We start from the raw sequence: 24,896 nt of genomic DNA on the forward strand, positions 1-24,896 counted from the left end.
AGCCAAAACAAACGACTGGCATCTTTGCTGCAGATGGAATGGGAAACACATTTTCTGGTGCTTTCCCCCTCCTTCAGATGTGCCCTTACCAATTTGTTTAATGCCAGGCTATTGGCATTGTAGGGATGGGTCTAGGCTCAGATAAAGTCGTCTAGTCACCTTTTAATAAAGATGTTTTGCAGAATTAATTTCATAATTAAAATAAATATATGTTTTAAGACTGTTGAAATACTTTTAAGAATGCACGTGCCAAGCAGATAAAGGTAGAAAAAATATGTGCTGCCAGGGGTTAATTCGGTCTCTGTGCATACTATCCAGTTGCAGAAACAAATTAGCTGCTTTTTCAGAAACAAAAACTATATTTCTTGTCCTTATTAGGGAATTTTACAGATCCCAATTCTCCCTTGAACCACAAAATCCTGTATCTGTGGGCATGCAGAGCTGTTTTGGGTTAAGAATGGACTTTTTGTGGGAAGTAAAACCAGCAATTTCTCTTTGTTTGAACTGTGTCCTGTAAATGTAATAATAGCCACCCTTCATGCATTTTTAAAAAAAATAAATAAACAAGAAGCCCAGGGCTGAAGTGACACAAGGGATGTCAAGGGACCCTCTGTGTTCCTGGTGCATCTTTAAAATGATTTTAAGTTGCATCCTTAAAATCAGCCTGGCGCTCCTTCTTCTTGTGGGAGGTTTTAATCAGTTCTACTTCGGGGTTCTGGAGAACGAAAACACCTCCAGACGGACCAGGTTCCCTGTGCCCATTCTTTTTCTCTCCCCTTTTGGATCCAATATCTTGCGAAAAGATCCAACTGGCTGTCCCGAAGGCAAAGCCCTTTGGGGTGGATTTCTCACTTTTGCAGAGGGGATCAGTGGCCTGGCCTGGAAGGGGGCCTCAGCAGGAGCCTGATGAGATTGGTCCTGGTGGTCAGCAGAGCATTCAGTCCGTGTCCCAGATCTGTGGAGCACATGGCTGGCTGTGTCTTGGTCACTACCAGCCTTTTACTCAGCTCACAAACTGTTCTGTCATGTTTTGCACCTTGGATAAGTCAGCTGACACAGTTTCTTCCTACACCAAAGCCATCTTGATCAGCGCACATGACCGTTTTCAGTGGCCCTCCTGTTGATGCTTCCTTCCCCAGTGAATTGGGGGGGGGGGGGTTCCCCTTGCTTGCTTGCTTGCTTGCTTGCTTGCTTGCTTGCTTGCTTGCTTGCTTGCTTCCTTCCTTCCTTCCTTCCTTCCTTCCTTCCTTCTTGAAAGAAAGTACTATTTTTGAATTCATTGTTCTCATTCTGATAGCAGCAATGAAAATAGGGCAGGCAAGTGTGGCAGCCACTCCTCCATAGAACTTGCTTCCAGGTGTTTTAAGCACCACTGGAGAATCCAGCTGTGACACAGCATGGCGCAGCTTCTCCTCTACTGTCAGGTCCAAATGCGGACTGGGATTCTCCTTCCTCGAATCACCAACCTACAAATCCAGCACGTCAAGGAAAGGAGTTCAGCGGAGACGTTGTCTTGACTTTCTATGTTTCTGTGTACAAGGAGATGCTTTAACTTACAGTGGAGCATTCAAATGTGCAGCTCCTTCCCCATCTCCCCAAATTTCAAAATAAAGCTTTCTGGGGGGAATATATGGATACGGAAGGGCACTGCACTTCTGTTCCTTTTTAATCCTGAGGGTGTCTGTTTCCACTAGTCTCTGAGAATGACTGAATGCGAACATTTTCTGCGTGGATTTTCTTTTCTTGGCTTAGCATCGCTGTGACACTAGAGGGCATCTGAGAGGTTTGGCTCAAAGAACAAATCTGGCTGGTTTTATAACATCTCTGAAGTGTCTCAAACATGGTAAAGATTTATTTTCTTTTCCTGCTGTACGATTTTAATATACATGCAACATACAGCTCTTTGCTGACAGAGAACGACCGTCCAACTCAAGGGCCTGGGAAGGAAATAGTGGGAGGTGGGAGAGAAAAGCTGCTTTTGCCCATATAAGGATGGGATGTGATTTTTTTCCTTGGCTTCCTTCTGCGTTAGATAATGATCAACTGACAATTGGTCATGAGACAATAACGCTATGATGCTGAAATATGAAATAGCATGTGGTGCGGCGGCAGATCTGCCAACATGCACAAACAATGTAATCGTTATAGATCGGGGACAGAAGTAATGGGGAAATAACCAAACCCTGTAATGGCACGTTGGCTTAATCTCCCCGCTTCCTACAAATCAATATTGACCCTCTCCTCCCCTGAGGAATATTACATAACCCTTGCCTTTTCTGAAATATTGCTGGTAGGCAAGGAGCCATTTTATTGCTTAGAGATTTTTTCATGCTGGCACTGCTGACTCAGCGAGACCATGTTTTTATGAAGGTTTGTGTCCTGAATAGAGAAAACCCTTTGTGCCTTCTTCTGTGTTTCCTGTGCACAGACATTTTCCATTTCCTCTGCAAAGGTCCTTAATTGAGGGTGCTGCTTGGGGTGGGCGTGTGACCCTTGACCCAAGCCTCCTCCGAGGGAGGGCCTGTTCTCCACCCAAGGGCCTGTGGGCCAGGCAGCCTGCAAGATGGGCTTCTCCTCATGCAGCCCGCAAGGTGGGCCTTCTGCCGCTTGAGGAAGAGGGACTTCTTGACTTGTTATCTTGTGCCTCGTGGACTGCCCTGGTGCCCCTTTGGCCCATGACAGTCTGCCTTCAATAGGGTCTTTTCTGAGGGCAGAGAGGGTGAGGGTGAGTTTGCTTTGCCACTTGGGAATTTTTCCAGAGTTTGGAAAAACACACTCAGAGCTCGGGGCCAACTGGATGCATCATGCCAGGGGCTACCTAGGGATTCTGGGTGTGGTGGCCCAAGGCCAATTTTACTTTGCTATTAAAGAGATGTTCTTTAATAAACAAGGATCATATATTCCAGTGACAGTTCCAGCAGGGTCCAGCTCCTTTCCCCCGGACACTCCTCCCATTATTTCCACAGGGAGCCTCCTTGGAAGTCTTTATAGAACTTGGTCTCTGATTACTCAAAGAGCCAAACCATCTGCTTAATTTTTATCCACAGGCATATTGATGTGAATGGGGATATTCATAACCTCAGTTTCGCATCACATCAAACCGTTGCTAGATGGAAATAGGGATGATGGTCTGACTTTTCACAAGGCAGCTTGGGTGCAGAGTAGAGTAGAAAAGAGGGTATGGCCAGGCTGCTTCCATGGCCGTTTCTGTGCGTGTGTGCACGTGCGCACACGTGCACGCACAAAAGGGTAGTGACTGTTGGATACTTCTAAAAAATTCAGAAACAGACACATTCAAACATATATCCCCCTACCGGCTTTACATGTGACATTGGTATTCTATTTTGATTACTCAGCATTTATTTTGGTCTATAATCATAGACTGACTGACTGACTGACCTAGCTTATATTAGCAAAGATAGGGTTCCAAAACAAAGGAGCTTGTATTGTATCATCAGGACGCATATATCTAGAGAATACATTGGTTCACTTGTGTGCTAGCAGGTGTAGAATTAAGGGCTGTCTTAGAAATGGTGTGACTTCAGCAGAGACAGATCCTTCCTTCTTGCTATGATTGCTTCAGTCTCATTTGTGAAAGAAGAGAAAAACTGGTTTTCCTGGAACTACATGTAGGTCGTAGTCTTTACAAAATGAAAATGGAGGAAGGGGGTGCCTATAAGTATCCATTGGTCCTAACTTGCCAAAAGGATCTGAAGAATTGTAATATGGGTAGTGTCTCCTTTAAAAAAAACACCCTCCAAGCAACAAACAAGTAACTCAAGAGGTTAAACCTTATATGTTTAGTCTATTAACTGATATACTTTCCCCCTTTAACCATGAAATTATAAAGTAATACCTACAGCCTGCTGTTCTTTAAAAGCAGGACAAGAAGAAGAGAGATAAGCCTAAAGTTAAAAACCTGCACTTTGTGATGATGCATCCCCCAAAGTGGCCATTCTCCACCTTTTCTAGAAAAAAACAGCCAACTTATTTTCCCCATAGGAGAAGCAAATATCTCATGGTTTTGTTCTCAAAAGAACATGGCTTTGTTCTGAAATGAGATATTTGCTTCTCTGGGGTGGGGGTGGGGGGCATTAATATGGCTAGGTAAACAATCCTCAAGCAACTTCTTCTTAAGCAGTGATGCTGAGCTTCATGGTGTCACACTCAAGCTGGTGGCATCAGCCCGAGGACTTCCTCCACAATATTGGCTCCAATGTGTTCCCATCAGGTAGTATATGCCCCTTCCACTTGTGGGCAAAGATGACTCAGGCGCCTTCTGTTGCAAAATCCTGAAGCTCCTTCTGGCAATTTCTGGGGCCAGTTATAGCCAGGACTTCACTGCGTTCTTCAGTAGCGTGTAGATGTCAGCCCCATCCTGAGACGTTCCACAGGCTATGAACAACAGGGAACCAGCTAAATGTGGTCTCCAAAATTGCATATTCTGGTTTTCCCCTCTTCTATCTGAGCAAATCTTGACAAAGTTGTCCAGGATGTTGTCTGGCTCCTTACTCTTCCTGCATTTTGGAAACGCATACCTTTTCATAGGCATTCTGAGAACGTTGGGCTAGTAGTGGGCCTTCTACTCTTCAGCCTCTCCTTTTGTAACTGAAAAGAATATCCTCTCCAATCTCCTGAATATTTCCTCCAGTTTCATTTTTTAAGGTTTCCTTCTTCTGGAATTCCAACTCCATTTTTAAAATTTGGAATTGGGTTTCCAATTTCTTTAACCCAACTTAAAGAGCATCCTTGCTTTGTCAGCTGGATGAAGGATTCATCTGCTATGAATATTAATATTAATAATGTATATGCCGTCTGACTCCCAGTGACTCTGGACAGTTAATTAAGTCATTTTGCTGCTTTATCAGACAGAAATTGTGACCAATGCTCCTTCCCTTCCCTTCCCTTCCCTTCCTGCTTTCTATTCTGCACTTATTGGGGGGGGGGGTCTATACGAGCTGCAGGCAAGTGAATGATGGAGAAGAGGTAACATAGCACATAGCTGTAATACCAAAATCATCATCATCATCATCATCATCTTGTATACTAGTCGATGACTCTGGGCGGCTCAGAGCAATCAAACAAAGAAATTACAATAAAGTAAAGGAAACAAAAAACACGAAGGTAAAAGATGGCAAGTGCGATGAAGGGAGGGGTCTCCCTCTCCCTCACTGAAGGCCTGGGTGAAGAGCTCAGTGAAGACAATAAAAATAATGCCTTTGTAAAATCTTCCTGATACACCTTAGTACCTACAGGCCAGAACTGAATACTCAAAGCAGGAAATAACTATAAGGAATCAGAATAAAATGAGGAAGTCTTTGAAAATGACTTAATATGTTGGCTAAATGGATGAGCTGAAATGTGCAGGTTGCTTTTGGCTTGTACCATGTGTACAGCAGCCCGAAGAGTCCAAAGGAGTGTCAGGTTTGAGCTGTGACAGTGGCCCAGGTATGTCAAACAGGGTAACACATTCCCTGCTTGTGAAAAATCCTCCACCGTGGGACTGGTTTTTGACAAAATGCCCAGGTAGCCAGGCTGAACCTCAGCTATGCTAATGCTCCTTTCAATACCCTGTTTTAATATCAGCCAAAATATGTTTTATTTGATTAAAAAAGGGTTGCATAATGACAAGTATTCAACAGATAGGCATGAATTTTTCACATTATAACAGAGGCCCTGAATGGCAAGTAAGGTTTCACTCAAGTTGCTGTGGTTGACCTTAACCTCCGCAGGGCAGAGAACTTTACGTGGCATCTTGCGGTTGTGCTCCAATGAAGGAAACGTTGATACCCTTTTCCGTATCTTGATTGGGGTGTCCTGGCAGCAAATACATGGTGGCTGAGACACACGGTTGTAAATTAAGATGCTTCCGATCCAGATCTTGGTGAAGCCACAAAAGTGCCAGGCAGCCTTGAACAACCTGCTTTCTTTCAGTTTCAGCTGCCTACCCAAATCTGTGATGTGTAGGGGCGATATTAATACACACACACACACACACACCTGCAAAACTTTTTTAAGATTATTCCCATCTTTCCCCACCTGCTGTGACTCACATACCAGTCCAACGGGGGGATGTCAGGTTGGGGATACTGGCCCCTTCAGAGCTAACCATGCGAATGCTCTGCACACCCCGAAGAGTTATAGTGGGAATCCAGCACTGCACGAGCAGAGGAGGACAGTGTGGTGCAATTGGTTCCCTCCCAGTCTCGCCTCTGGAAGACTCCCCAGGTTTCCCAAATGTAGTTCCTGTTTGCTGAAAGAACCATGCAACTGACTATCAATAAGTTAATAAACAATTGTGTCCTTTCAAAAATTCTCTTTTCTAGAATGAAAATCAAAATAGCTTCAAAATAATGGACAGCCTTGTCTAAACTGAAATGTGACTGCCTGCAGTTTCACTCACCCAGCAATCAACAGTTGTTGGTTTAAAATGAGTTGGCCTAATTCTCACCTCTTCCTCTTCCCCTGATGCTCGGCCAGTGGTGGTGATGATGATGATCACAATGATCATGATGATGATCATGATCGTGACTGCAGAATAAAGAATGGAAAGCTTGACAGGCCACTGAAACACAGGATCATAGAATTTCAGGCTTGGAAGGGACTTTGGAAACCACCATAATCCAGCCCCTCGCCCAGGGCATTCACTCTCCCAATCAGTGCAGAAAAGATGAGTCTGGTCCTTCATGTTGGCAGATGGTCTCTGTAGGTACCACATCTGGCAAGCTTCTCCATTCTTTGATCAGATACTATTACTTCTTAAAAGCTTATTTCAGTTTGCTTTTCTTTGGTATTTTCTGGAGATATGTGGCTGATCTGGTATAAGTGCTTAAAACAAAGCAAAACAACATCAGTGTATGTTAGCACAGATGTTCACCTGAGATTCTTGGAAGAAGAATTTAAGAAAACACGAAGTATGCTTGCTTCCTGCTGACCTTCTGAATGCTTCTAAAGGAAAATACCTTTGGCAAGAAGTGGGCCACTGTCAAATATTTTTGCATAAGAGTTTCATTATGAATACTATAAATAGATGAAACTATAAATATTTTCTTATCAATTATTTATTTTTCTAGCTGAGGGAAGTGTTAGTCACTTACGAGCAATAAGTAAATGTGTGCAGCCGTTTAGGGAATGGAAATGCTGCTTTAATGTCAGACTGTCTTCTGCCAGTCTATGAAATTCCACAGTCCTTGCTGATTCGTTGAGACACTTTTAATTATACATCTGATATGGGTGCATTTTAAAATTGCATTATGTCATACCTGGAGTATGAACTTTCTAGAGAAGTCATTTCCGTCCAAATTCCTCCATGACTGAAGAAAGAAGAAATGGAGCGTTACTGCCATGGGACGCTGTAATTTTCTGCATGAAGAATACTATTTATGGAAGTGGCCTTTTTCTGCCACTTAAAACTTCAGTTTTGGGTGAGCTCGATGAAATTTAAAGATGAGAAGCGAGCGGGGCGGGGGACGGTGTGTGTTTTCTCTCTGGACAGGACATGCTTTGCTCGATTTAAGTTTCTTTTTCCAAAACTCCCTGCTGGGAACCGGCCACGCTTCATTCCCGCTTCCGTGAAGGAGAGTCCTCCTGAGCCAGACGGGAAGCCGGTCCCGCCACTGGAGCATCTTCGGGTGACTTTGCTCAGCTTGAACGTGTCCCTTTTCTCCAGGGCCAGCCTGGAGTTTTAGTGCTTCAGGGCTGCAACCAATCCGGGGTGCCCGTGGAGCCTGGCGCCCCTTCTTTGGAAGGAAATGGGGCCGAGGCTTCCGCGCCCTCCGCGTCTCCTCCTCCCGCCCTCGGTCCGGGCTTGGGGGCGCTCCGGGGGCTTCCCGGATGGCCTTAGGCGGGGGGTCGGAGCCGCGTTCGTCAAGGCGGGGAGGGGCTCCTCGGCGGCGGCGGCGGCGGCGGGTCAGCAGCGGAGAGCTCCCCGGCGCTGCGCGCTCAGCCCCAGGCCGGGCCTTCGGGAGCCGAAGGATCACCCACGCTCTGGGCGGCCGGTTCCTCCTCTTCCTCCGCTCTTGCGGCCGTGGTCCCCAGCGCTCCTGCCTGCCAGTCCGGCCCGCTCGGAGGGCAGCCGGGGTGTTCTGGCCGGCGAGGCGACGGTTCGGGAGCCGGGCCGTCTGGGGGCGTGGGGAGGGAACAGGTGGCGAAGAAGCCGCAGGGCCGCTGCCTTTCCACACCCCCAGGAACCCGTTGTTTCAGAGCACCAGTCAGGCTTCAGAGAGCTAATTAAAACGTAAAATATCCTAAAACCTCTTGTGTGACAAATGTAAGATTACAAACAATTAGAAGCCACTCAAGAGGTTTGTGGTGTTTAGATTTCTGACATCATTATAATCGTCCCTAGAAGTAATAAAATCAACGGTTACTCTAAAAGAAAGCTCTGCAGAAGGCTGTCTCAACTATAATCACCGAGTAAATACGTGTCTCGTGTTTAAGGCTGTTGGAATTCAATAACTGAATTTATAGGTCATTTTCCATACCGAACAAAACAACTTCCTTCCTTTCCCCATCAGTTTTTTTTTCATCACCACAGCAGTGCTTGCTTTTGCAAAAAAGGCAAAAGGCTTTCTATCTGAGTTTTCAAAACACAACTCAAAATGGCTTGATTTTCTATAAATCTGAAGTTTCTGGGCACTATCAATAAAGGCCTTACGTTAGACACTGATCTGGTTTTGTTAGAGCGGTTCAGCATAGAAATTCCCCCCAATGATGGTGTTCCTGGTCCTGGACCTGCTTCGCTGCCAATAGACAATACTGGCCTCCTCCAGCATCTTCTGCTCTAGGAAGTGGCCAGAAAGACAATGGCACATCACAAAACACAGTGTGTTTGTGTGCGTGTGTGTGTGTTCAGCTATCTGCTGCTTTCTCTTGGTTTTGCAGAAAGGCACTTTGTGTTTTCCTTCAGCTCTTTCAGATGTAAACAGCAGCAGATGAGCCAGGAGCAAATGTAATATAGGTCGTTTCCCGCTGACAACTTCATCCAACCCTCATTGTGCCAGAATAACAGACAGACTTCATTTGATGGCTGTGATGCTGTGAGGGCGCTCCAAGTCACCAGCGGGGGGGCGGGGCGGCCACAGAAGCACGTGACTAGAAACAGCACAACTTTGGTGGAGTTACTGCGGGGAAGATCACTCGTCCCCGTCCACCACTTCTCTCATTTGGCTCTCGGAGGGGATCGGCTTTATGGCTGTCTGGAAAGAAACTGGACTGAACTGTCGCCTGTTTATTTTCAGCTCCCAACCTCAAAGGCCGGCCAAGGAAGAAAAGGTCGTGCAACCCGCAGAGAAGAGACTCGCTCGGTGGCACTAAAGATCCCCAGAACGACTGTGACGGCAAAGCTGTTGCCAAGGTAGGGCACCTGGGCACCTCCCCAAGTCTCCTTCTCAGATGGGCTTTGCTCTTCCTTTTCAGTGCAGCATCTCAGAGAAGGATGGGGGCCACGGAAAAGAAGCCAGGGCACCCTCGTGGAGTCAAATCCATGGTGCTGCTCAGCCCTGTAATGCAGTGCCTGGCAGCCCCCCCACCCTTTTAGTGGCTGTCAGCCCCCTTCCTGAGGTGCTGCTTCAGCCTGCTCTCAGAGCCCAGCAGGCCCGACTGGTGAGCAGGTGGGGGGAGGCCTGCAGGAGATCCCATCTTGGAAGGCTAGACTGGGAAGGGAGGAAGGTCCCCAGGGAAGATGGTGGGCAGACGCCCCCCACACCATTGCCAAGGGAACCCCGTGGGCAGGAGTTGAGCTTCCCTCGAAGGAGTCTTGGTGGGGTGGGGGGAGAATTAATTGTGAACAGAGAAGGGATCTGGTTCATTCCACGGCTGGTTGCAAGACGAGTCACAGAGACTCCAATTGAGGCACTGAGATCATCTCAACCAAAAACACGGCAGGAGTGGCACCATTCTAATTCTGTGGAACCTGTGGAAGATCTCCCTTGCTCCCACTGCAGGGCCAGGGCAGTCAGCCCATTAGTTTGGGCACTCCATGTGCAAAACGCTTTTGTGGCAGATCTGCTCCCTACCAGAAGACCTTTGTTTATGCACAACCATTGGTGGCAAGAGATTTTGGTTGGCAGGGTAAACTGCCCCCTTCGTAAGCTGCTTGGACCTTTGTAGCTGGAGCTTCAAGAAGTGGCAACACCCCTGGAGATTCTCCCTAGGTCCTTCAGTATGCCTGATAATTTAAAATTATTATATGTAGGGATCTATAATACAATTAATTAGTTGATCGTTGAGTTTGTTTCACTTTGGAACAAGGGCCTTCCAAAGATAAGAGGCTTTGTCATCCCTGGTTTGTGCTCTTTCAACTCTCAGCCACTGAGGGATGAGAGACCGTTGGGTCTCTCCAGTGGGAGGGGGTGCTCAGTCAAGCAGCTTCTTGCAGCTCCAAGGAAGTCCCTTTCTTATCAGGGACCATCTGAGCCTCCCTCACAGACTTCCCCAAGGGGTTCTCCACCATGGGGTCCCTGCAGCGCAAGGGGTGGGAGCTTTGCCAGACAAAACTGCATTCACGTTAGGCAAAACTGGTTGGTTTGGTGGTGCGCTGGGTGGGAAAAGCTCACCAAGCAAACGTCTGTGTATTAGGCAACACGTTGACTGAGGATAATAAATACCTTGTTTTTGTGTTTATCCCTTTGTAGAAGGCTTCTTTTTAAATGGATATAGCTATTTTTTTTAATGTGTTTTGCCTTGTGGGGGGGCAGGTATCTGTAGAATGAGAGGTTTGAGCCAAATGATGAACTCAGCATTGTACCCACCATTGGGGGTCCTTGGGAGAAGAATTAATACTTATTTTTTTCTAGCTGAATCGAAGATCCAAGAAGTTAAATGATAGTGTAACATTCCGTGTCACATTTACTGTGACTAAATTATTATTTTTATCTGCCTCATATTTCATGGATGCTAACAATAATTTTCACTCTAGTGTTAAACTACATAAGACTTACTAATTTTGAATACACTGTTCAGTTCTGTGGCCTGTTATGGACCCAAGAGCTATTAGTCTGTAAGTAAGATTGACTGGTATCATGGTGGTTCAGAGAAATTGGTGGCAAATGTGATTTTTGAGGTCTAGGGGGTTTCTGAACTCAATAAAAAGGTACAGCCCTCCTCCAGCTCTGTGAGCATATGAAAGTCAAGAGGCTGGTCAGTAGATGCTCCTCCTCTGCGGCACGCTTTAGGCAGATTGTGGTCCGCCTTCCCCACTTCACTAGTCATGCATTGGCTGTAAACAGTGAAGTACCCTATAGGGTTATATGTCCTTTGCTTGTTAATAGCACGTCAGCAAATCATTAGAAACAATTGCAGAATTGTAAGTGTTTAATGTGGTAAGAGTTTGGCATTTTGTCTGCTTCTGCATATCCTTTCTCATCTGTTGAGCTTGTCTGCAAGGGCCGTATGCAAGGCTGAAGATAAACAGTTGGAGTACAGCTTGTTGGGGAAATGGCATCACTGGATGAGGAGCTGCTCTCTTGCTCCATCTCAGGTGGCTTCAGACGTTTTCTCGGAAGCCAATTAATAACTTTTGTTTGGAGGTTTAATTTAGAGGGCTTAGGGCAAAACATGAGAATACAGTACTTTAGCTACCTTCCTAACCCAATCAATAAGATAATGGCACTGTTCACACAAAATGAATAAATAATTTGCACAATCCATTAACCTGGCCAAGATATGAAGACTTATGTTCGCAGCAACTTTGAATGAATCATAAAACCGTATGCTGTTCTAGATCAGTAATTTTGTTCTAAATTGGGTCTACAACTCTATAGAGCCCTGGAGGAAACAGCTTATCTGAGCCCTTTTCAGTCTGGCTTGGGTGCAGCACCAAGCCTACCCTGATCCCACTTGTGGGTTACACTTGGTGAGACCAGGATGGGGGAAGGCAAGCCTCCTGTGTTGCTTGGTCTGTCATTGGCCTCCAATTGCCCTCACTGTGGTATCCCTCTGGTCCATCTCTGAGGGTTGGGACTGGAGGCATGATTTTGCAGTTGTTCTCCTTCCCAAAGGGTCAGTTCTGGCCAGTGGAGGGGGGAGATTGAGTTCTAGGCCTCAGTGCTCCCCCTTTCTGATTTAATATCTACATGAAGCCACTGGAGAGGTCATCTATCAGTACAGAACAGCTATCATCAGGATAGTGATGATACTCAGCTTTATACCTCAGCCCAATGCTGTTGCAGGTGGCAGCTTTGGTTAGGAGGGCCTTGTATAGTATGCCAGTTATGACCCTTCCTGGACCAGGAGACTTTACTCACAGTCACTCATGCCTTGGTCACCTCTCACTTAGACTATTGCAATGTGTTCTTCATGGGTCTGCCCTTGACCACCACTTGGAAGCCACAGCAGGTCCAGAACGTGGTAGCTTAAATAGTTATGGGCACACCTCAGTTTCCTGTGTAACACCTCTTCTCTGAGAGCTGTGCTGATTGCCGCTTGACTTCTGGGTGTAATTCAAGGTGTCGGTTGTTGCCTTTAAAGTTCTATATGGCCATCTGCTCCCAGTTACATCTGCCTGTTCAATAAGGTCAGGAGTGTCTCTCTCCATATTGCTTCTCTCTGGGAAAGACCTCAACGGGGACCAAGAACTCAGCCTTGTCAGTTGCTATCCTCCCTTCTCTGGAACTGGTCCCAACCCTCCTAGGGTTTAGGGAAACCAGCAAAGTGTGTCTGCTTCAGTAGGCCTGAGTGGTGGCTACATGATGAGATGTTCTCTCTTGCAGTTGCTGTTTGTTATGTTGACCACTGTTTTTTAATCTGAGTTATGGATACCAGCTACATAAACTGCTTAGAGTTGGCAACAATTAAAGCTGTGTGTAAGCCCAATAAACAGCCAGCCAAACTCTTACCCACACTTAATTGCACAGAAGCAGTATAAATGACTATGATGACAATAATATGACTTAAAATTTTAAAAAGAGAGAAGGAAGGGTAAATTATTCATAAGGAAAACAACTCCCCAGAATTTTATCAAAGAGTTTGAAACTCTTCTTCCTTTCTATCTTTCAAAAAAAATCTAATTCAGATATTAATTAATAGCATATATCAATAGTCTGATGTTGAAAAGTTAGAAATATGTTTGTCCTTCCAAGGTGCAATTTTTGGGGATGCCCCCTCCTCCCTTTGCCTGAAGGGTCCATTCTTCTTGATGCCTTGCTAAATTCAAAACACTGGAGATGTAACCAAGTGCAGCTTCCTTGAAAAGGTAATGTTGGCATTTGTACCAGTTTCAGCTCAGTAGGACAAACCCCAATGATATGAGTTACTGTTCCAATTCCTAAATTATTTCTGCAGCAATTGGAATTAAATTTCATTAATCATTGAATCTAAGGAGTTCAAGATGCACAAGAAAATTTCTTCTCTTGTATTAATTGTATTTTTTTTTAAATGAGTACTTTCACTTTTTTAAAGCAATCTTTCACTGCTTTATAAAAACAAGACCTTCACTTTGGTATTTCTAAAGGTCCAATAAATTATTATTATCCATTTCATCTCCTTCAGCTGCTTGTGAAAATAAATTATTGGCCTAGAAGCACTGGTTAATTAGGACAAAGAGTCTGAATGCTTAAATTGAATAAACTGTAAAATCAAACTCAGTTTTAAGCTTTACAAAAATGTTCCATTGGTCCAAGATAACATTATGAGAAGCCCATTCCCCCACCGCCAAGGACTGACCCAAATCCATCTCCTGCCCCCCCACCCCCGCCTTTCCCAAACCAATTTCATTCACTGATTCTGGGTTAGTTTCGCATGGTTGTGATCTCTGCAAACAGGAGCCTGGAAACATTTCGGGCCATTGGTGTGTTTGTTGAGCGATCACTAGAGCCAAAAACTGTAGTCGGATTCTGCGCGTGTTTACCTAGAAATAAATCCAACTGATTTAAATGGGATTTACTTAAACTCCATTTGCATGAAGGTGCCCGAGGTAGACATACACACACACACACCATGTTCTTTTCATGTCTTTTGTTTCAGTTATTACCTCATTTGTCATGTAAAGCAAGTTCTCCTGACATTAATTGGTTTTCATCTCACTATCCCCCTCCGCCCCATTTTTAAAGGGTCCCTGAATATTGGTGGCTGCATTGAGCAGTCTGGAAAACAAGGCAGGACATGGTCAGAGGCACTTTAGACGAGAGCAGCAGGGTAAAGGAAAAGGTGGTGGGAAAAGGTGGTGGGATCGGAGCTTGAAGGGGGCGCGGGGAACACAAATCCCCCCTCACAAAAGTGAGCAGGTTCCTTTCAGACAGCTCTAAAAGAAGCGTAATGGAATACAGCACAAACTTTGGATGAAAAGCACATAAGGGAACTTTTCACTTAACACCCTTCCTTACCCCTCCAGACCCAGCACAGTGCCGGGGCAGGAAGAGGAGCGAAACAAGAATACTGGCACATAATCCAGCGGGCCAGGTGCCCGGCTGGAGACCCTGGGGGAAGTCCCCTCCTTGCCTTGTTGAATTAGGGAGATTTGAGTGGAATGAACAGAAATGAAATCCCACTCGCTTTTTCCTTCCTGGGTACATCCGTTCCTTTGCCCTGCCCCTCTCCCACTTTGCAAACCCATCCCTCACTGCCACAGAGCTCCTCCCTTGCAGAAGAAGGACCTTGATCTCTTCTGGCTCAACCAGCAGATCTTTCAAGCTGTCACCATATTCTCTCCATTTCCTGCTCGTATCAGGCCAGGACATATGGGAAAGCTCACAAGGCCCCTTTCAAAGGGGAAGCCGAGGGTCTCCTTCAAAGGCCAAAAGTACCCATGGTCAATGTAGCTTTTGCACTTTGATCTGCATCACACCCTACCCCATTTCCTCCAGAACTGGTCAGGGTTAGGACGGTAAGCAAAAAAGCCCTGGGTTCCAGTCCTCAACTTAGTCGTGTTGAGTTAGGGAGAGCAGAGCTCCATTTTTTGTTGAAAGTAAAGACAGCTGTAATCTTCATTACAACCTCAGTAACTTTCAACATTAGATTAAATTCTTCTCAGAGTTGGTGGTCTGGAATCTTCCCAGGTTCACCAGTCTCACTTGTTGGGTTTCAAAGGGGTGTGTGTATGTGTGTACATATTTGCATTAAAGGAAGAGGAAAGACTCAGAATGTCCTGTTCCTCTTCCTTTTTCTTTTCCTCCATATTGTAAATCTCTCTGAACATACTGGTTTGGGCATAGTTTGGCCCCTGACCCTACGCTACTTTTAAGGGAGGCCCCATCATACATTGTTCTACTTCGTTTTACTTCTGATAAATTAGCCTTTGATTAATAGGAATTGTCAATTCATTTTGGCTCTAATTTTCTCTCTTTCACCACAGAGATGATACTATTTTACCATCAGTGATGCAGTTGATGACCATCAGATAGTTTCAGATTCAATGAAATTGGGAACTAAGAGTCTCATCTGAAGTAACATAAGCCTCAAGATACTCCCTACATTTTAAAGACCTTTTGCTGTACATGCACATTATTGTTTCCCTTCACCATGAATGCTAGAAGTTTCCTGTTACAAGACATGTAAACACATCCATTTTAAGCTATACTTTGAGCCCACAATAAAATAGATGATCCCTCACCAAATTTTAACAGAAGTAATTCATACGTCACTGCAAGACATTTATACCAGATATTTTATTTATAAGAACCCCATTTTGGTCATGAATATATGAAGAAAACGTCCCTGCTAAGATATGCAGTCATCAAAGGTCTCTTTTATATAGGAGTATGTTTTATTTTTTATACGGTATCCAGATGATGTACCTCCTCCCTGTCTTTTCTGACAAGGGCATTTTAATACTTTTAATCACCCAAAATGGTCACCATTTATTTAAGATTGTGGTATCATTATCAATTATTATTATTATTATGTATTATACTACATAATAAAGGCTTGACATTCACTAGTTTGATTTAGTGGAAGTTTTGTGTATAAAAGAATTAATAGGATCCTGCCATTTACCCACCCTCCCTCCCTCCCTTCCTTCCTTTCAATATTTTGTTTTATTTTCTATGCACATAAATCAGTTCATATGTTTATCATTGGACATAGTCTTACAAATATTCCTGGGATGTTCACAATTATGGGTTTCTGTAGTTGAGTATCTTGTCTGACACCAGTCTATTTTTAAAAAATTTCCCATCTTTCCATAAATACTTCGTAAATGTAAATAAGCTCAGGGCTCTTGTATTGCAGTCACACAGGAAAAAAAATGTTTACTTTCGTACACTGCTGTTCTCAGAAAGTAGAGGATGATGGAGTTTTTAAAGGTTAATAAAAGAACTCCAAGCAGCAAACAGCAATCTTGCAGAATAGAAGCGTGAACCAAAAAAAGAGAACTTGCACATTAAGCTTAATTATGTTCTGAAATAAATTCAGTCTTCACACAGTAGTTAGTTGAAGAAAAATAGAGATAGCTTGCTTTTATTCAGTAGATCTGGATACAGGCAGGTTCATAGGAGAAAGCACTTAATCATCATTGGTTCTTTGTAGACACTTTCTGTGTGGAATAGAAAGTGCGTGCAAGCGAGATGGTAGGGGGAGGGCTGCATTCCTCCAGCACCTCCTGCTTGCATGTGTGCCAGAAGGGGAATGGAGATTGTTAATCCCCAAGCCCAAGGAGGAGGAGGAAGTGGAAGTCAGGTGACCCACGTGACATCCCACAAGCACAATAGAAATGCATTTGCTAGAGAGACCCCCTTATGCTTATGAGACAATGCTGAGTTGACCCCTGATAATTCCAACAGAGGAGACCCTTGTGGCTGGTAAAATGGTCTTTTTGTTCCACTGAGGAACCATTTAGTGGGCCTGTTCCCTACATGGTCACCATGAAGGATCTGGCCAAACACCAAATGCCCCCATTTATGAGGAGAAAAGAGGAGAGGTTCCCTTTTAGATCCCCACGTCCCCAGGATGGAGGGGGAGATGACATTCTCAATCTTCCCCTTGAGTTTTGTGTTTCTCAGGGCTGGTTGGCTCACTAGTCACCCCCGCCACCTTCATTTTTGTGTTCCAAGAGTATGGGTGGGTCTTCCTGGGTGTCCATTATTTTGTGGTCTGCCACAGTGGGCGTCCTATTAAAAGAAATGTCCAGGGAGAGTGATGGGCATCAAGGCAGCCCACTGACAGCCCTGGGGCTGCTTAGTGGTGCTCTTGCTTTCCCCATGGAGTCCTGCCAGGGACTAATATGCTGACCCATTAATGAAATTCCCACAGAAGCACGTTCTCCCTCTCTAGCCCTTGGGGAAAGAGGCAGGTCATCAGGGCCTCTCTAAAGGAGGGCAGGATCAGGGTCCCTTGAACCTCTGGGGCCCAGCACTCCAGAGGGCAGGCACCGCAGCAGAGATGGTCCTATCAAGTGGTTTTAAGGATCAAAGCCCTTAAACCTGGGTGGAGGTAGGACAGTGGGGTCAGGACACATCACAGCAGCCTCTGAGTTCACTGCAGCCACTTCTGGCTGGGTGGGTCCAGAACATTTTCTGCCTGAGAAGTGCAAAATGTCTCCCAAGGCCAGGACAAACAGAAAGCATCTCCTGCAGAACCTCATCTCCAGTTGTCCTGCCTTCACTTGCCCATTGAAATCCTTCACCTGCTCGTAGCAGGAAAGAACTGGACTTATCATCAGCTTTCTCTCTGTCTCCCCAAAGGGTGGAACTGGGAACTGCTCTCTCGGCTGACAGAAAGGGAAAGAGCTGTTAGATGCACGTGTGCGTGGGTGGGTGGGTAGAGGTCAATCCTGCAGATGGAGGCAGCTCCTAAGCACAGACGTTCATCCAGAAACCAGTCTCTTGGTCATATTAAAATGGGGTAAAAGAGTAGCTTGGTTCCCACACAGCGCAACAGCACAGCCGCCAAGCAGACTGTCTTTGTGCATCATCCTTTGTCAGTGGGACCGCGTGGAAGCACCGAGCAACTTAAGCTCTGAGAAAAGCATTAATGTGAAGGAACAACAACACAATTTGACCTTCTGAGAAAGAGAAGTTGTGATGGGTCAGAAGGGAATGACAACTGGAGCAGGCAGTTTTCAAGATTTAATTTGCCATCTCTTCTTTCCTTCCAGGTAAAATGTGAGGCTAGATCACCTTTGTCCAAAACCAAAAATAATAACAGCAACTGTAAAAAGGGCTCAAATGAGGACAAATCCAAGGTTTCTGTTGGTGAGGAATGCAAAGAAGATGAACAGGCCTTCCTTGTGGCACTTTATAAATATATGAAAGAAAGAAAAACGCCCATTGAACGAATACCCTACCTCGGTTTTAAGCAGAGTAAGTAGAATTTTCATTGCATTTTTGCATGACATTTTGAAACAGTTTAGGCTTTGAACGTGATTGACTTGGTAAGAAGGGATGACTTTTAAGATGTTGTGACCCCAGTTTTAATTTTTATTTTGCACTATACATTATCCAAGTCAGGTTCAGCATCCTGAGAGGTATTTAGGCATACCAAAGGTCTTTGGGTTCCATAGGATTTTTGGTTTTTCTCAACAACTTTGAGCAACCTGTCCAGGTTTGGGGAATGATGTGCTAAAAGTAAATCCCAGATCTTCTGTAGGCGATCTGTAGGCCTTTAAAGTCTAGATGACACTAGATGGGCACCCTGGTACCCGTAGAAGTACAGATACTGGCCCTGGGTTGATTCGCAATTGATTCCTTTGTCATCCCCTACTCCGTAAGGTCCTTCAGATCAACTGCTCCTAGAAACGTAGTCTGCAAACCTGCCTCACGTTCTTGGGGAAAAGTCTGTTTTTCCTAGCAGGACTAATTCTGCAAATTGGCCTGATTAGGACTGCATTGTTATATTTTTAAAATCCAGAAATACCAGGGTGTAAAATGCTTTTGTTACCTTCCCTCTTGGAAAAACAGTGCAGGCGAAGGAATTACGTTAAATCAGTTGGTACCCATGATAGTTGCTTGAGTTAAAAATAATGTTTACTTGCATCCTACCCAGTTTTTACTTTGGGAGAGAGGGTGTCCAAGTCTAAGGAAGATATTTAATCAAGACCAAGAAACTAGTGAAGGAAATACCAGGCTTAAAGATCATGTTTAGTGTAACTGAGTATAACAGAACACAAATGCAGTGAATTGTTTCAAATGAGGACTTATCACTGTTTAAAAAGCAATCATTAATAGATTAATAAGCATTCTATGCAATGGATGGAAGAATGTCATCAAGTCTAAAGGATGTATTCTGAATCATCTATAAGTTTTATACATTATTGTAAAGGGAGGGAGACGTATTTGGAAATACTATGTATCCAAACCTCCCTCCTGAGATTAAAGTCACATGTTATTTTGATGCAGTATGTCAAACCGGTGCATTTTACATAACAATTTACATACCTAATAGCAATTGACACTGATTGCAACAGACCTCCAGCAGCCATTAAAAGCTTACATAACCCTAAAATGATTACAATGTTTGCTTGAAAAACTAGCTGCTTGAAATAGAAGCAGAATTAATGTACTATGAACAGCTTTGTTGCATTATGCATTTGATTCCCATTAAATCAAGGCCTGAGCAAAGCTTCTGATAGCTCAGGGAAAATGCAAGGTTTAGCAATGCGTTTTATTCAGAAAGTTTTGAGATGCGTTTCTGCGTGTGTGTCAGAGGGAGAGAGGAGGAAATTGCAGTGTTTTCCCCCAAAATATATCCTTAATAAATTTTAGGAAACAGGAGTATAGTTTAGAAAGCCGTGCTTTGCTTTGAAAGGATCTCTTGGATCTCAGTTGCCCAGCGCTAGGGCAAAATCCCCCTGGAAGGAGCCTCTGAGGAGATCCACTGGGTTCATCAAAGCATTTGGTGTTCCTAGAGACCCCGAAGGGCACTCCCCCTCTTTCGCCAGGATTAGAGCCTTCCCAAGCCACTCCCCAGCAGACACTGGCCTCCCCTCTCTTCAGTTCCACATGAGGGCATCACTGTTCTGGCTGAGACCCGTGGGAAATGTAGTGCAAGAGGCTGGCGGGGGGTATTCCAGGGAGGGTTCCGGAAGAGGGAGAAACTGCTGAAGGGGAGCCAAGTTATTCATCTGATGGCCAGGATTGTTACTGACTGCAGTTTTCCAACTTGGACACCTGAGAACAGTGTACGGAGTCCGAAGAACCTGTTTAGACAGGAAAACTCTTTTGCTGGCAAACAGCGGTGGTGTGTGCTGCCATGTTTAGTAACACACTCTGCTGCCTGGAGAGCACCCGTTTTTTACGTAATATTCATTCGCAGCCAGGAGAAAAAGCTTTTTCATGGATTAGTATATAATTCAGTTGACAGAGAGAAGCAAGCAACCAATGTTTATCTCATTCTTTAAAGCTTACATGACCAGGAGTTTTGAAGGCAGGAACCTTTTCCTTATATATGTAACTTAAATAAAAATATATCAAACACGCATGATATTTTAAAATAGATCCTACAGGAAAAATATACAATAAACATATCAAAGGGTCTTTCTTTCTGTCTCTGATAACTTGCAAATGGAAAGTGAATCTAGATCATGCAGAAAGACTGAGTTTGCATGTTTTCTTAGACATTTAGGAGATGATCAGTTTTGCCATTTCCACAGTGGCCCAAATTGTAGATAACGATGAATTCTAAAATGATAATAATAGTTGGCATTTAGATGCTGAAGGGCACTTATTTAGCACAGCCCCAAGTTCCTGCTGTCTGATGAGGCTCAGTCTGATTCCTTAAAGTTCGTGTCTGCAGTAAGAGATGTCAGCTGGTGCCCATCTCTGCTGGGTGAGAGGCAGGAGAAGAGAGAAAAGCATTTGTGGTGGAGATGCCACAAGGCCCTTCACGATGGTCTTGGAGGGCAGTGAGCTGGCAGTGATTCTCTCTCTCCCTTGTCACCTTTGGTGGAAGCTCTTCACAGAACTTCTGCAGCTTCAGGGTCTTCACATATATTTCCTCAGCTTTCAAAAATTACCCTCATGCCTTCAATATCTAAAAGGCGGTTCATGTTCTCAAGAAATATTCCAAATGTGAAGCAAAACACCATATTTGAAGAAGGTGCAGCAAAGATGCACTCAACTATTGTCCCAGCTGTTTTTGAGTTTTGCATCACCCCCCATCTTCCTGCTCAGGCTTTTGGAGCTGGCCGGGCTGAGGCACCTTCTTCACCAAACCTGGCCAAGCAAGGCATGCTTGTGGCCTTCTCAAAGCGTGGGGCAATTGGATGGACCAGCTCAGTCATTTTGACTGCGAATCCTGGCATTCTTGAAAGCTTATCAGGTGTTCCTGTAAGAGAAGATCAGTAACCATTCACATGTTCCTTGGAGGAGAAGTTGTTTGTCCAACTACTATGAGACTTCCTAATATTCAGCAAGTATTAGATGTGGGGGGAGGGGATGGCCGGCAACGGATTGGGGTGAACATCCTTTCTCAGTGCTTCCTGCAACATACAGTATTTCCCCCACAGGTCTCATAACGATGCTCCTGGGTTAAGTGTCGGACCCAAGAAAATATTCTCAGCAACACGTCCACATAATCACCAGCCATCAGTTGATGATGAATGCTTCAATTATTGGGGAGAAAGGAGGGAAACTACCACCCCCAGGATGAGAACTGGCATTTAGTGGGTCTGGAGGGTATTAGGGGACGAAACCTTGGTTAGAGCATGCTGTCATGCCACCTAGAAGAGCCATCACTCCAAAGAAGGTCCTCTTGGGAGCCATCTTCCGCCATACCCGTCCCGGGTGCAGCTGTGGCCAGGGCACGTGCAGACCCCGGACTTCTGGGGCGGAAGAGGGTGGCTGGATCTGGCCACGGGGTACTTTGGTCTCAGAGCACCCTGTGGCTGCTCTGTATGTGCGCTCCATTGTACTGCCTCCTTAGTTAGGCCACTTTAAGAAAATACTCTTTTCTTTATTAATGGATGCATCTGATACAGGAACACATACAACAAAGCTTCTTTTGTTTTAATAAGAGAAATACTGGTTATTTCCTATCCTAGAAGGAGTAATTGTTTTCTAATACCTGTAACTCAGTCTAAGTAGAGCGCTCCCCTTGTGATTTTTTTTTAAAAATGGTATGTGGTATGTGCTGAGGCAGAGTTTACCCTTTGAATTAGGTAAATATGTTTGCAGACAGTTTCTCTGTTTCTGTCTAAACTTGTGCGTGTAAATGTGATTAATGTTTTTCTTGCTTCATTGTCAAAGAAAGATTGTTTCATTTGCATTTCTTGGAAAGATGGTTAATGCAATGCTTATCTCAATGCTTATTGTCCCTCTAACAGTTAACCTTTGGACTATGTTTCAAGCTGCTCAAAAACTGGGAGGATATGAAACAGTAAGTGTTGAAGTAACTTCAGAGGAAAAAAATGTGCACTCTGATTTTCCCATGTTTTTGCTCTGTGTGTGTGTGTGTGTGTGTGTGTGAGAGAGAGAGAAATATACCAAAAAACAAAAACAGTTCTGCAGAAAACACTTTGCGTTTATGGGGTTCTGTTTTGGAAACAGTCTGAATTAATTCCAGGCTTGGCAAAACTGTAAACTTGTTGTAAAAAAAAACAAAACAAAAACCCAACTCTGAGTGGAAAACATAAGTAATTCTTCCTTGTCAAGGAAATTGTTTGGGTCTGTAATTTTTTCCTATGTTGAGAAAGGGCTATTCTTGTACAACTAGCCAAGATTGCATAAAAGAACATTTGACTTGGCACAGCCCCTGACATCTGTTCTTGTCAAATATGGGAAATATATTAAATACTTTAAAAAGTAGTCAGCAACGTCCATTACGGCGTAGTGTAGTGCAGTGTCTTTTCTTTTTTGAATGGTAACATTCTTTCGCAGAAAAGGGTCAGGCCGTGTAAACAGGAAGTTATCTGAAGTTTAAAATAGTGGGGAGGGAACACAGCGCACTGGTGCGTTTTATCAACTAAGAGTATCTGACACGGAGCCTTTATTTTTAGCTCGGGGGGGAAATGGATGGTTGTGGATTTTACAGCATGTGTCCCAAACCAATAAAATATTGGAGCCACAAACTGTGATTAAGATCTTGAAATGAGAAGAAAGCGCTGACTAACATGGGGGATAGAGATGGCGTCTGTAACAAGACCCAGTTGACATAAAAAGTTCATCACTGGAAATGTTTTCCCTGCCCTCAGTGCTGAGGTTAATTTGCGCCTTTCCTTGTACAACTGGATTCAAAATGTACTCACCAGACATACCTAGCTGTGTGGGAAATGGTGGTTTTGCCTTTGTTCAGACAGTATGCAACTCAACTGCATTTATGTTATGATGAAGTAACAGATAAAACCTGAAATGAATTTAGGCAAAAGAGCAAACCACCCTGAGATTTGTCTGTAAGAAAAAGTGTATTGTTTCATTTTAATAACTGCATTGCTAATGGCTGTTGAGATGCTTTCATTATTACAGAAAATAATGAGCACATACAAGCATTTTTAGCTCACCCTTTAATTGATGTTTGTTGCTTTTATTTTAGTCTACTTGCGTGGCTAACTCTGTTTTTATTTATTCAGAAGTAACCTCCATTAAATTTAGTGGATCATGCTTTGAAGGAAAACCGTTGAATTGCAAGCTTAATATGGTTACTGCCATACTTAAAATATGAAATGAAAATACCTTAATTAACACAGTGTTCCAAAGCATGCGGCAGGAAGCTTGGCTTTTGCTGGGGTGGGCCTGAATTAGCCATGGAATTCGATTGACCAGCTAAACAGTTGGTTCCCTTTTTAATTGTCAAATCAAAAGATACCCATCGACCCATCTCCAGAGGATTCTGTACCACAGAGACAGCAGTGGGTTTCCAAACAAGGTGCCAAGATGGAAACTGGAAAGAGATTAAGAAGGACTCAAAACATAGCGGGCACGTTGAATGATTGAATTGACATCTTAGCTTGGATTCCTGGCTCTGTTTAGCACAAGCTGTGACAGCATTTGAAGTTGCATTGAGCCTGTGGTCGTTTGGGTGCAGGAAGCAACTTCTTCCCCCTCGACCAGTGAAAGTGATGAAAACTGGCTATTTTACAACAGAGATTTAAAAAATGGCAGAAATCCCAAATTAAGCAGTAGAATCAGGGGAAGAATCTTGGTCTTGGTCTCTTTGTTATCCTTTCAGTTTACCAGCTTTTCAATAGCTGCAATTTTAAGAAATTCCGCCTTCAGTGCTCCATCCACTTCACTCTTAAGAAGAAATTTGAACAGACTTCTATATTCCGGAAAGCTTCGCAAACTTGGTTTTAGGGTTGATCTGATTTTAATAAGCATTTATTTCATTACTATAATAGTACATGTTTTATTCACTGGATTAAAAGAAAAAGAAAAGCTTTCGACTGGAAAATGAAACCATTTGGCTGAGTGGAAATCTGCTTTTCCTTGGATTTGGCTTCAGGCGTGTTTTGGACCAGGGCTTACCGCCAGCCAGGAACCTGACAATGTCCAGGGGCCAAGTCCATACCAGCTGTATTTCATATGGGGGATATTCTCGCAGATGTTAATGTACCCAATCATGAAGAGGTTTACTTGGAAATGCATCCCATTTATGGTTAAAAACTTCCCCAATGCTAGAGGTACTAGAAGGTGAAGCTTAGCGTGTCCTAGAAAATATTGCTGAGGCAAAGCTGCAGGAGTTGATGAAATCACAGCAGAACTAGTAGAAATCTGCTACCTGAGGGTGGTGCGGAAGAGGCAGCAGTGGCCAAGGGACTGGAAAACATCAATTTATATTGATCGGTTTATGACCATAAAAGGGGAGTGCTAAAGAATGCTCAGAGTACAGAGCAGTTGCACTAATCTCACATGCTGGTGAGTTCACCCTCCAGAGTTTGCCATTCAGGCTTCAACAGTACCTGGAGAACGAACTGCCAGAAATGGCAGCTGAATTCAGAAGAGGCAGTGGCAACCAAAATCACATTGCTGGCATCTGATGGATTATGGAAAAGGGAGCTCCAGTAAGATGTTTACTTTTGTTTTGTTGGTTAT

General features: G+C 44.2%; 1 protein-coding gene across 1 annotated transcript in view; it reads left to right on the forward strand.

The window, feature by feature from the left end:
- Positions 1-24,896, forward strand: part of ARID5B (AT-rich interaction domain 5B) — a 165,203-nt gene that overhangs the window by 113,998 nt on the left and 26,309 nt on the right. Inside the window, exons 5-7 of the mRNA XM_063307758.1 lie at positions 9,240-9,355; positions 18,029-18,233; positions 22,193-22,245. Coding sequence (XP_063163828.1) covers positions 9,240-9,355; positions 18,029-18,233; positions 22,193-22,245 — 374 coding nt within the window. The remainder of the gene's footprint in view (positions 1-9,239; positions 9,356-18,028; positions 18,234-22,192; positions 22,246-24,896) is intronic.

This window comes from Candoia aspera, chromosome 6 (genome assembly GCF_035149785.1).
Source record: "Candoia aspera isolate rCanAsp1 chromosome 6, rCanAsp1.hap2, whole genome shotgun sequence".
Lineage (NCBI taxonomy): Eukaryota > Metazoa > Chordata > Lepidosauria > Squamata > Boidae > Candoia > Candoia aspera.